At 34.8% G+C, this 13,503-nt stretch overlaps 1 protein-coding gene across 1 annotated transcript in view; it reads right to left on the bottom strand.

Annotated features, from left to right (window-relative positions):
* The window catches only part of LOC148954941 (calcium-activated chloride channel regulator 2-like), a 99,438-nt gene extending 95,006 nt beyond the window's left edge, over positions 1-4,432 (bottom strand). Inside the window, exon 1 of the mRNA XM_089107996.1 lies at positions 4,151-4,432. Within this exon, the coding sequence (XP_088964122.1) occupies positions 4,151-4,297 (147 nt within the window). The 5' untranslated portion in view covers positions 4,298-4,432. The remainder of the gene's footprint in view (positions 1-4,150) is intronic.
* Between the last annotated feature and the right edge of the window lie 9,071 nt (positions 4,433-13,503).

The following is a 13,503-nucleotide window of genomic DNA, read 5'->3' as shown; positions in this document are numbered from 1 at the left end:
GATGGGTAACACTAAAATTAATGAATTTTATATATTTGGAATCAGCATAACAAAGCCAATTTTATGATGTATCAATTGTTATCAAAATTCCTTTTATAGAGTTTCGGTTACTATTGGGCCGAGTCGCTCCTTACTTACAGTTCCGTAGTACAAACTGTTTGATGTTGTAGAGGCAATGGAAACATTTAATTTATTTTAAGTCTTTTTTAAAAAGTTTAAACAATACAATGTTTAAAAATAAATCAGTAGTTTTGCCAAAAGTAAATTGAGGAAACGAAATACCTGAAGTAGGCCTACTTCTTTGGCTTTTAGGGGAGAAAGAAGAGGAAAAAGGAACAGCACTGAAATGATTAGTTCAGTTACTTGAGGATGTAAGAGGGCTATGTTAATCCTCGTTATCTAATAACGATGCAAAAAGAAAAGAAAAGGTCCTTTTACTGTCAAACTTGTCAAAAGAAATCTACCATTGCTTCCCTTTCCTCAATTAGTCATAAATAATGGTCGCCATGATTCAGAAAAAAATTGCAAAAAACTTTCGGTTAGGAAAAGAGATTTTCAGATTCCGGATACTATTTTTATCAGTCAAAGCGAAATACCTTTTTCAATTTTTTATCAAAAAGCATTGATGTCAAAAAACCCAGGGACCTGTCATCCATTTTCAATTGAAAAGGGCTCAAATTAATTGATTACCCATTCACTGATTATAGAAATGGTGGAAATCAAGCAGAGGTAACTGTCAAGTATTTATTTATTATTTATTATCTATTATTTTTATTCACAAGTAGAAAGTTCTATTTTAGTGCATGTCTGAGCAGAATACCAACTATTGAACTTTTGAAATTCCTGAAAACAAAATTATAGAAAAATGGTAGCCATTATAAAGGTATTTCCACTAGGCTGGGAGGTTAGAGTTTCTCTGGAAAGGACATGCCAGAAATTTGATGGTCAGTTGTTTGATTCAACTTATTAGTCGCATCGAAATATGGCAGAAAGAAAAATAACTAAATTAAACAAATTGTAGTAAAAAAAAATGTTATGTTTTTCATTGGTTTAGCCTTTAGGCCTTACCGGAATTGGGTGCCCACTCTTTTTCCAGGTCATCATCCATTTGAATCTTAAAACATGATATCAAGCCCCCTACCGAAGTGGCAGTTCTAGCCTCTCTTTCGACCAGGTCAAAATCTTGATTAGCGCCCTCCCTGTCTCCCAACAATTTTTAGGTTAAATTTTAACTTAATTTTCATTTATTAACAGGGTTTTGCCAACTGCGCCCTCTACTTTATTTTAATAAAAATAAAATTTCAGAAATTACAAGTGATTATAATCGTCAGATTATTTATTTGAAATATTGCACCCCTAAAATTTCTAAACCCGACACAAGTGCCCTCTCTGCCCACACGCCCCCCTAAAACACCTCTGCATACTAATTAGCACCCTACCAGATCCTACTTTGGGCCGTATATCCATTCCTGAAAGTTCTATTTGCCCGGAACAAAAACTTTCCGATATACAGAAAATCTGGTACTGGTGCATTATACCTAACACACGAAACAGGTCAAGTTTGGTTAATGCTAATGAAATGAAATAAAATAGAATTAATATATATTAGTTTAAAAACAAATTTGGGCTATATATTTGCGCATTAGGGGGGCAGGGAGTAAAGCATAGCATATACTAAATACGTAACCTAACCTAGCTACCCCCCCTAAACCCCAAAAATAACAGTGTAAATATTGTAAATTCAATGAGAAACCACGCTTTGCGATCAATTTAGATAGCAAATACCCGTTTAACGGGTCTCCATGTCTGCATTCCTTGGACAATATATAGGCCTAGCGCTGTTTTAGAGATAATGCACCAGTGCCGAAAATCTTTTAGCCTGGAAGTTTACCAGTAAATGCACCTGGGCGGGGGTCCGTATAAAGTAGTCTAAAATTGTGGGACAGTGGTTTTTCGCTGTTTCAGGAAGTTGTTGAGCTAAGATTTGAGTGTTTCAAGTTCCTATGTTTACCCTTTCGTCCCTGTAAGACTTCAGGATTATATAAAGACATGTCTGTTACCTGTTCTAACGTGAAAAAAATCCAAATTTTTAATGTCTGCCATGTATTGACTATGGGTCTTGGCAAGGTGGCTCCCAAGACTTAAGGCAAATTCTTAGTCAAAGTTAGTTTTTATGCCCAAAGTTTTCCCTATTTTCCAGAAAATTTTCAAACCTGACAAATAGGAAATAGTGTAGGAATAAAGGAAAACTGTATCATTTTTGCGGATTTAGTTGTTTTGTATTCTTCTTTGTACTTAAGCCTATTTCTCGTCAGCAGCTGAATTGTAATGCCAAATATAGCCAATTTGAAGAAGGGATATCGACAAATATTGGATATAGCCTAGGACTAGGCTATCTCCTGAACGTTAGAGGCGGTCTGTTATGCATTTAAACTGGGAGCAATACTAAAAACTCATTAATTAAGGAAATTTTGAATAAAAAGTATAGTAAGAAATTTATTATTTAAGTAGCGTTCATTTCAAAAGAGGGGATAAATTAGACTGTTATCAAGTTATTTTACGGACTTTTGACCATCATCTGGCTATCAAAAATACTGTCCAGGAGCACAAATCACGGAAACCTAGAGGATAAGGGGAATTCATTAATGCTGATACGAAAAAAAATATATGGTAGCCTACTTGTTAATTATTCGGAACATACTCAAAAAGTGAAGTTCGGTTAATCCTAATGAAAATTAACAAAATATGATGAAAATATAGTACTTCAGAGACAAAATTATAGAAATTAAAAGAATTATGGAAAGCAGACCGCACAGAAAGCATTATATTAAATACCTAACCCCTAACCCCCTCTATATATTAATTATTTAATTCAAATATGGGCCACCTACATCGTAGTTTTTCTCACTCAAAATAAGCAAATCATAACCGAATGCTGAGAGACAAGCCGGTTTTGTTAGATCTTACAGAGCAAAAATCTTGGGTACTGTTCTGTTATCTGAAAAACACGCGAGAAGTGAAGTTTGGTTAATGCTAATAAAATAAAACAAAATAGGATAAAAATATAATAGTTTAGAAACAAATTGTGGCTATATATTTGCACATCAGGAGGGTGGAGGTAAAGCAGAGCATATATTAAATACGTAACCTAACCTAATCTATGTACCCTCTTTTGTCCCATCAACCCCAAAAAACTAAATTTTAAATATTGTAAACGGAGTGAGAAATCACTGTTTGCAATGCTTGGCATAGGAATTCTCCGTTGAAATAACCTGCTTGACTAGTTTCTTTTATCATGTTCGCTATACGATATGTCGCGTGGCTTCCAGCTAACAGAACAGTACCAATCAGGGTTGCCAACTTGAACACTTTTCGTGTGAAATGCACTCTTTTTTTTATGGCACTCTTTCTCACCACGGACCAGATATGCACTCTTTTTGCCCAATATTTGCTCTTTGCACTCTTTATATGATGGGAAAAGTATTAAGCGAAACAAAAAGCGGTACTTGACTTGACTACAGTGAAGTCAGCTATAGTTCACGACTTGGGCCTCTCGATTTACTTGGACCTCTTATATTCCTTTCAAAACATATGGATAAAATGGAGACAGAACTTTAACTACATATTTGATACAGTCAACTTTAATTCAGTTAAAGATCCAAGCAATAAAAATAACCACCTGCAAATTTCCAGCAGAGGACCTTTTAAACTAAAAATAAAAAATGATAATCATTATCTAATCCATTATTTAGAGGTTTATTTAAGTAGGTAGTCCTCCTAACTTATTGATTAAAATATTGATTGAAAAATAACTGATAATTATTTGTAAATGGTGTAAGAGCCGCGCGCGCGCAAATTTTTTTACTTGCACTCTTTTTTGGCGTCGGCAGTTGGTAACATTAGTACCAATTCTTGAGTGTGTTCCGAATAATTAACAAGTACTTTTCAATATCTAGGGGGGAGGGGCTTTTTAATATTTTAAATGAAAATAGTAAAATGTGATATTTTTCCCAATTTGGCAGGGGCGACGCAATGCCATCCTCCTCCAAATTGGCGCTCCGGCTGCCGTGTCCAATAATGAGGCAAATTACAAAACAATCAGTTTGGAACTTATAGCTAAGATTTGAAAATGTATCCAAATAAATTTTACCTCTAAATTACAAAGAAAACGTCCGCAGTCTTGAGGTTCCTTCAAATTCCTCGGAATCCCAACAAGAATGTTTTCATAGCCACCATCTTTTAAAACAATTCCGTTCACTAAAATTGGTAGAAGCAAGAAAAGCGGAACTGAAATCATATTGCTATTATCATAAACTAGTAAAACAATATATCAAAATGTCTTAAATCTGAATAGCCAAATTCACACATCCAATTTTGACGTTCTTTTCATCTGTTATATTGCCACTTCCTAACTTTTTTCTCTGGCTGCTTATTATTTCTTCTTTGAGCCTAGAATCGTACTAATCTTTATTAAAAGCTTTTCCTGGAGCCAGCGAGCTCTGAGGAATTTCCGCCAATGACAAACCGTTTCATCGAAGTGCTTCAACGCCGAAATCCGGTAGCTTTATCTTCGTACCCGGTGTAAAATGTTCCGCTGGAATTAATAGCACGAAAACCTTTAAGGTGCATAGCACATAAAAAAAATTAGTGGAAACAAGGACACCAATTCTTTGATCAGCAAAATATACTAATGCTTGAGAATATTTTGTTTAACAGACAAGTGCCATACGTTTTTTCGTATCTTCATTAAAAACATTTACACCCCCCCCGGGATTTTTGTTCAGAACTTCTATAATCTAGAATCTCTGAACATAACCCCTAAGAATCTCGGTATAGACTTATCCTGAGGTATTACAGTCCAATTTTACTAATATTTCTTGTTCCAACATGTACAAAATTGGTTGGGGGGGGGGGGTAGAGTCAGACAAGGGAGGTATTCTCTTTACATTTTTCTCTCAGTGGAGTGTATATCCATATCTATGGCTCTGTCTTCCCCCGAGAGTTAATAAGCAGCATCCCAAAAGCTAAGCTTGCAATGACGTGTTGTAAAAAGAATGACAACGAAAACGGAAATATATTAATAAGTAGATTGAATAAATAAACCTAGGGAAATTTCCTTACAATATTATGAAAATAAGAACTAGGGGTCAAACCATGTAGTGAATTAATTGCGGTTTTCCAATAAAGAGTCATTAATTATTTTGCTGTTGTGACGAATTTTACTCCCTAGCCCCACCAAAAATGTTCCTTTCCCTTCTCGTTGCAAATCACTGTGCATCCTCTTGAACAGGCAATTACGCAGGAATTTAATTTGGGAAAACACGACGTTGAAAGGGGAAAACTGAAAGAAAATAGTGAAAACTCAAAATAGTCAGTTTTCTGTAGAAAACAGAAAACTGAAAATAGTGATCCTGGAATTTTAAGGAAGAGGGGTAAGAAACTTTAAACTCCACCCCCCTCTTGCGTAGGCGTCTTTGTCTGATGAGTTGTTATAATCATCGTTTGGATGATAAAACTATACAGAGCCATTCTGAATAAGTGGGGCGAAGAAACAGTTGGTACGTGACAAAGTAACTAAGCAAATTCTAGACGTTATACTAAAATCGTGGTAGTAGTGTTGCGACGCTGAATTTAGTATAGGCCTAACCATCCCAGGTCCTACCGAATAATTTGTAATAGCAGCAACAGTTGTAATCAAATAAAGAACTAACCATGGCCCTTAGTAATAAAAAGTTTAAACAATTTTCGTAAGAAATTATCTAGTGAGAACAAAGCGCAATAAAACAATTAACCCAAAAAATAATTAGTGATTATGAAAGCGACTTTTTTTTAATTTCAAAAATAGCCTGAACCCCCTCAAACATAGCGCCAAATGGATATTAAAAGTACGGCAATGAACTCAAAATCGTTGAAGATCATAGACGGAAGATCTACTGACCCCAAGCTATTAAAACAAAGGAAATCCCTTTCAAACAGTTCGTGGTAACGAACTGTAAGTAAGGAGCGACCCGGCTCAATGGTAACTGAAACTCTAGAAAACGGTATTTTGATACAAATAGATTCATCAAAAGAATCAGATTTTAATGGTGATTTCAAATATATAAGTTTCATCAAGTTTAGTTCTACCCGTCAAAAGTTACGCGCCTGAGAAAATTTGGCTGATTTTCGAAAAAAGGAGGGAACACCCCCTAAAAGTTATAGAACCTTAATGAAAATCTCACCATCATATTCAGCGTATCAGAGAACCCTACTGTAGAGGTTTCAAGCTCCCATCTACTAAAATGTGGACTTTTTCATTTTTTGCCAGAAGAAAGATCACGGGTGCGTGTTTATTTGTTTTTTGTTTTTTTTCCCAGGGGTGATTGTATCGAACCAGTTGTCCTATGATATTTTGTGAGGGCTCATTGGAATGGAAATTGAAATTTTTTGTGTCCTTTTTAAGTGACCAGAAAAAATGGAGGGCAACTAGGCCCCCTCCCACGCTCATTTTTTTCCCAAAGTCACCTGATCAAAATTTTGAGATAGCCATTTTGTTCAACATGTTCGAAAATATAATAAGTATGTCTTTTAGGATGACTTAATCCCCCGACATTCCCGGGGGGAGGGCTGAAACTTATGAATTTTACCCAATGTTAACATATAATATTGGTTATTTGGAAGTATACAGACGTTTTCATGGGAGATTTTTCCTGGTAGTGGGGGAGAGGGGTGGGTCAGGGGTTATGTGGGAGGATCTTTCCATGAAGGAAGTTTTCATGGGGGAAGGGACATTGCTATAAAGGGGACGCCGGACTTCCCAGCATTATTTAAAAAAGATCAGAAATTTAATATAAAAAACAAGTATTTCAACTGCAATAGCAGCAAAATCGAAACTTCAAACGAACAGAAAATATTACATATATTATTGGGTTCACCCCGTAGTCAATACCTCGCTCTTTAAGCCAAAGATTTTTTAGTACTTTCATAAGAGCTATTTATTCTAATTAACGGCCTTTATGATAAAGCGGTCATTTTTAAAGAATTGGAACAAAATTCGAACTTTCGCTTAAAGAGCAAGGTATTGACTAGGGGCGAACCCCCTAATAAACAAATTAAAAATATATGAATATAGAAGTTCGTTACGTAAGTTAATTCGTAAGTTACGTATATTTATTACTAATAAAAACGTTCGTAAATAAAATTAAACAAGTTTCGAGAAAGCCATTTAACTAAATAAAAGTAAATTAATATGAAAATTTTGTTTTAATTATTCATGTACGCTGAGCCAAGATCAAAACCTGCATTTATTCAAAAACATTCAAAAATTTAATAAAAAAAACAAGTTTTTTAAACTGAAAGTAAGGAGCGACATTAAAACTTAAAACGAACAGAAATTATTTCATATATGAAAGGGACTGTCCCCTCCTCAACGCCTCGCTCTTTACGCTAAAGTTTGACTCTGTCTCACAACTTTATTTTTTAAAACAATAAAAAACTTTAGCGTAAAGAGCGAGGCGTTGAGGAGGGGACAGTCCCTTTCATATACGTATATTTATTACTAATAAAAACGTTCGTAAATAAAATTAAACAAGTTTCGAAAAAGCCATTTAACTAAATAAAAGTAAATTAATATGAAATTTTTTTTTTAATTATTCATGTACGGTGAGCCAAGATCAAAACCTGCATTTATTCAAAAACGTTCAAAAATTAAATAAAAAAAACAAGTTTTTTAAACTGAAAGTAAGGAACGACATTAAAACTTAAAACGAACAGAAATTATTCCGTATATGAAAGGGACTGTCCTCTCTCAACGCCTCGCTCTTTACGCTAAAGTTTGACTCTGTCTCACAACTTTATTTTTTAAAACAATAAAAAAACTTTAGCGTAAAGAGCGAGGCGTTGAGGAGAGGACAGTCCCTTTCATATACGGAATAATTTATGTTCGTTTTAAGTTTTAATGTCGCTCCTTACTTTCAGTTTAAAAAACTTGTTTTTTTTATTTAATTTATGTAGGACCAATATGTTTCCCTTTTTTTCACCGGCCTTTAAAGGTTACTGAAAGATTTCAGAAAAAAGTTTAATGGCTCTTTTCCAAGCTAGTTCTAATATCTACGTGTTTTTTGTATAATCTACCCTTATAGTGCCTGAATAATGTGCCGTATTGCACCAAACCTTTTTTGGGACCATTTTCAGAGTGGAAAAGGGTAGGCAACATAAAAATGGTACCATTAATATTACCATCGTTAATACGCTGGCCTATCGTCTCTCATCTAGGTTTCAGCAATTTAGTTTAGAGCCACGGATCATACTTACCGACAATTTTAATCAGCGTTCTCAATGAAACTGTCAAGAGACCAAAAGTTTCAATTGACACTTTATGTATGGTATTCAACAAAACAATTAATCGTAATTATGTAAGGAAATTTTTGAGATTTTAAAAAGAGCCTGAAGCCCCTCAGACTTGACGTGATGCCAAATTGAAAACAAAATGCATTATTAAAATTACCATCATTATATTCCTCTGGACTCTCCCGCTTTGAAAAACAAAAGACAACTGCTCTTTCGCATTGGTAGCAGTCATGTATCTCCCCCCTTCCTCGCTCTAGTGCAATCAGGTTATTGAAAAATTGTAGAGAGATTGCTAAGGGCTCAAATATTAGGTTTTTCTTTTAGTTCTTTTGTCCAGAATTTGACATTGATTTCTTTGGTATGGAAAATTAACTAGGAAAATAACCTGAAAACTACCCTAATTACCTCGGGGATGTGACGTTTTCCCTTTAAAAAAGCTTTTTCTACACTGAGGTAAAACCTTTTCTTTCTTTTTTTGGTATTGAATTAGTTAATAATGCAGAAAAAAAGAAAGCGAAAGAGTATACTGAGACAAAAATTGAAAGAGAAATAAACTTGGAACGCGGAAAGAAACAGAAAATATTACTGGACATATTATATTGTATTATTTAGTGTTTAGATAATATTTGATCGATTTATCGGTTAAGGCAAACACCAATATGATTTTGTTCGTTTTTGTAACAGGATATATCCTTATTACTGCAAATTCAACAAGGCTATTTAGGTATGTCAGATTTTTTTTTTTAAATCTCTATTCTTATTCCTCTTTTTTTCTTTTGCTATCATCAGAGTTGCTCTTTTTGGACATGGAATAATTAAAGACGAGATTAGAATATATTAGCAAAACAATGAATCCTAGATTTCTTTTTCAGTACAAACACACATCCTATTTTAATTTCAATTTGGTCATGATTAACCACATGCTGAGAGCAAGAATCATCTTTAAGAAATTACGTAAACATGTCCTTTTAAAGACAACTCTATTACAACAAAACTAACTGCAAAACATTAAAAACAAGGGATCCTACAACGAATCATTAATTTACATACATGTCTCCCGCTTTCAAAAAAGGGGGAAAAAATGAAGGGAACTGGCATTGAAAGTAAGAAACTTTAAGCGCTTTTTCCAGCAATCAATTAGAGGGAATGGAGATTTGTTTGACAGCTGAATTGTGTATGAGGAGAATAAAAAATTATCCATTATGTCAAAAGTGGAAACTTATGTTCTATCACAAGAAATCTATTTGGGTAGCCTTAAGACCCGAAATCGGATGCCTATCTAAATAGACTGGGTAGCGAAAAAAGTTTCTTTTTCTATTATCTACCGGAACAGTTGCCATAATGAATGTATCCTACTAGCTTTGTTACGATGAAGTGGAATTCTTGTAGAAATAGATTATAATAAAAAAGTGAAAGAGGGAAAGGAAACCTAGGTACTTCTATAGGGGGGCACAGGCATGGTTCGAAAAAAACTTTTAAGGTACTCACGGTTTCTTCTAATTTTATTTTTAGAATTCATGTATATCACTTGTTTTTGATGTTTCACGGTTTTGTCCCCCCCCCCAAAAAAAAAGACTATATAAGTACTTTGAGAGTTCAATAAAAATTATCAAGTTCAACATTAAAATTTGAAAATTAATACCATTATTGCAGCAACAATCTGAAACAGATCAAATAGGATCAAACACATTCAAATGTGTTTATTGGCAGTCCCCTAAATGTAGAAATAATTTTCAGTTTTAAGCTTGAGATTCGGTGATTTCTTTTTTGTTTTAAAGTTTGTTACACAGATGAACCCAAACTGATCAAGATTAACCCATTATTGAATGTATATAATTGGCTATGGGGCCATGCGTCCTTGATTCTTGATGGTCTTTTGCTCATGCCTGTATTTCAGTATGCCAGGATAAGTTTAAAGTGGGATAGGATACTGACCTTGGTCTATAATGCCCTGTAAGTAATGATTCCATGTACAATCATTATTTACAACAAGAAAATTAGCAACGTAGGTTCGAGTAGCTACAATTTTGAATCCATCAGAGGGATTTTTTGGAGGGTTGAATCTCACGTCGGAAAAACTACAGTTTTAGCTTACTAGATTCTTCACAGGTGAAGGTTTTCCTTGGAGAACTATAGCTTAAAAAGGCATGAGAATCGTCATTTCGATTTATAGGTAGCAACTCCTCATAGGTTTCAAGCGCATCCCTAGGGACTACTCCCTTTTTCCAAGGTTTAACGGCAAAAGAAGAAGATTTAACAGCGCATCCCTCTTTTAGTGACCAGGTGTCGCAATTCTATGCAAATTCTCACCCCTGGCAAGACATCCAAGATTCCAGTTTTATTTTAAATGATTACTTGGAATGTGGTCGGTACAATACAAAAGTTTTAACAATATGGGAGCTCCTAGCCCCTCACATGTGTTTCTAGGCAAGATTCCCTTCACGGCAAGATTTGGCACGCCCAGGCAAGATTTGACATGTCCAGGCAAGATTTGGCATGTCCAGGCAAGATTTGGCATGCCCAGGCAAGATTCCCAGATGTTTCAATTACCTCAAATGTGCTTTTAATAATAGGGAATTCTAAATGATGTTACTAGGCAAAATTCCCGCTTTGGCTCTAGGCAAATCATGTCTAGACGCGTTCCCAGGTGCTAGAAACCATTTTTATTGATCGAAAATCATTTTCTTTCTGGAAGTGGGACAGTCAACATGAAAATGGATGCTTATACACCATTGAATATTGAAAGTGTTGATGAAACGGGACCTAAAGTGCCTAAGGTGGCTGTGGAAATTACAAAGGGTTCCTGGTCCTGGCTAACCCTAGAATGGGACAAGATGTATAATGGATATGTTATAACATTAAGCAAATTCAAGTCGGAAGAACAATTACACTTTGCGGCTAAGGTGAATATAGTGCATGTACAGAGACTACAAGATGGTTTAAGTGCGCTAGCGAAAAATGTTGCAGAGAACGATTTATAGAAAACGGTTCGTTTGTATTTGGTAATGAGAGTGTTAAAATGGTGAGGGTAGAGAGAGAAAATCTTACGTAATCTAGTAAAATTGGAAAAATGGTTAGTTTTTAATGATGACTTTCTGGAATTATCTCTTCAAAGAAAGACATTTTCTCGAGCAATATTTAACGATATGATGAGAAATGAGTCTCCATCTTTGGACTATTGCATGAGACTTATGTGTAGTGGCCCCCAGGCTTTTACTCAATTCATAGATATATTGATTGAGACGTAACAAAATGATATTGACATCCATTTGAAGATTACACCGAGTTCCAGTTACTCCTCCCATTACTCTAGTGATTCGATAAGTTAAAACTGATAGCAAAGAACATTCATTGACCCTGAGTCAGTTTCTTTCTGGAAGTGGAGCAGTCAACATAAAAAAATGTTTTAAACATGCTCATTATGCTTGTATACTTTGGGCAGCTGGTCATCCTGTGAGAATTGTACTTTTGCTGATGACTATAATGATAAGTATAAATTATGCAATCCGTGTAAATTGCATAGAGGATATGCAGTACAAATTAAATACTGTAATTCATGTTTTGAAGAGATTCGTGACTCTCACAATAGAGGATTCTTATGATCCAATTGTCACTATGATAAATGCGATCAATGGGGAAAATCCTTACCTTGAAATGATTACGAAAAACCCTAAGCGTGAGTTCAGTTTTTTTTAAGAGACGGGTATCGTCGTGGCTTTAAACTGTTTTGGGAAGAAGAACCTGGTCTACGCTTCAAATGCTGGGGTAATAAAAGAGTCTGGTTTTTACGACATCGTTGCGAAGATACTGGCTACTTTGATTATAAACCTAAAGACTTTTATTTGGCTGTTACAGAAAGTGATTCTTCATGTGAGAATTTTGTGTGCGACATTGCTTCAAATAAGCAAATTGAAACACGTGAATTTCATAATATGAATCAAAGTAGTATCATTGACTTTACAAAGAGATTCAATGAAAATGAAGTTATACTATATAGTATAAAATGTGATCCTGACTTTGCACGTCAAGATGAATACAAATTGATTCCTGACGAACTGTCACTTTTCTTTTCTGATGATTACCTATAGGTAGAAGAAGAAATCTAAAGGACACAGTGTTTTGTATATATACAAATTTTATTAATAAACAAATTTAAATACATTTTTAAAGCATTTCACTTTTAAAGCACTGAAATTTATATTATAGAGGTAGGAAAGAGTATTTTGAACTAGAAAGTCATTCAATCGAGGATTATCACCATAAATCTTGAGGAATTCCATGTAACTATGTCTACAACTTATATATAATAGGGCATGAAAACCACAGCTCTTCGTTGATAGATTTTGTACTCGCTTCTGATTTTGAATAATAGATTTTCCACTCACCTCAAGAAAATCTTTAATTTAAGGTGTGTAGAATGTATACGGTAGGCCAAGTGGATAAAAAATATTCTATATTGCTTCTTGATTGAAAGAAACATAACCAATGCCCAGTCTTTAAATGGATGGACTGCTATTAACAATAATTAGGGTATTGTCAACATGTTGAATATACTCTAGGAAATCTGAAGGTATGCAATAGGATTTATATTTCGAGATGTAGGGGGTCCATATTGTAAACGTTGAGTGTTTGATTTGTGTTCAAGGCGCCAAATCTAATAAAACACTGCCGTCAGGGGTAATTTCCCAATAGGTTCTAAATGGTTTTACCGAGATTGATGCTATAATTTGCTTTAATGGTCTGGTAAAGGTACACTCTAACCATACATTATCCGTCCGACAATACTCATATCTTGAGTACCAGGTAAATCCAATACAATTATGATCATGAGTTTTCGCAAACATTTATCCACTTGTACCATTTTCGGATAATTGAGAATCCCGATCTAGGCATTGCATTGTCAATTTATAGAGGGTCCTGTAGGATTTATCAAAGGATAAATTGTAGAGCGGGATTCCATTCACTTTACATAGAAGCGATGAAAGTCCAAACAGCTCAAATTTATACGGGGAAACTGCCCATGATCCAACAGCGCTAGCACTTTTTACAAAGTGATTGTCAATTTTGAAGGAATTTCGACGAATCGGTATAGGTACGTGTACCTGTAGCAATTTGAAGTTGATCGTGATTGTATGAGGCATGAGCAATTTGATATTATTTCAAAGCAGCTCTTAA

Source organism: Artemia sp. Qi Xiang Cuo, chromosome 2, assembly GCF_049724085.1.
Source record: "Artemia sp. Qi Xiang Cuo chromosome 2, ASM4972408v1, whole genome shotgun sequence".
NCBI lineage: Eukaryota > Metazoa > Arthropoda > Branchiopoda > Anostraca > Artemiidae > Artemia > Artemia sp. Qi Xiang Cuo.
The sequence above is the reverse complement of the archived record's forward strand: the minus strand, read 5'-3'. Positions and strand labels throughout refer to the sequence as shown.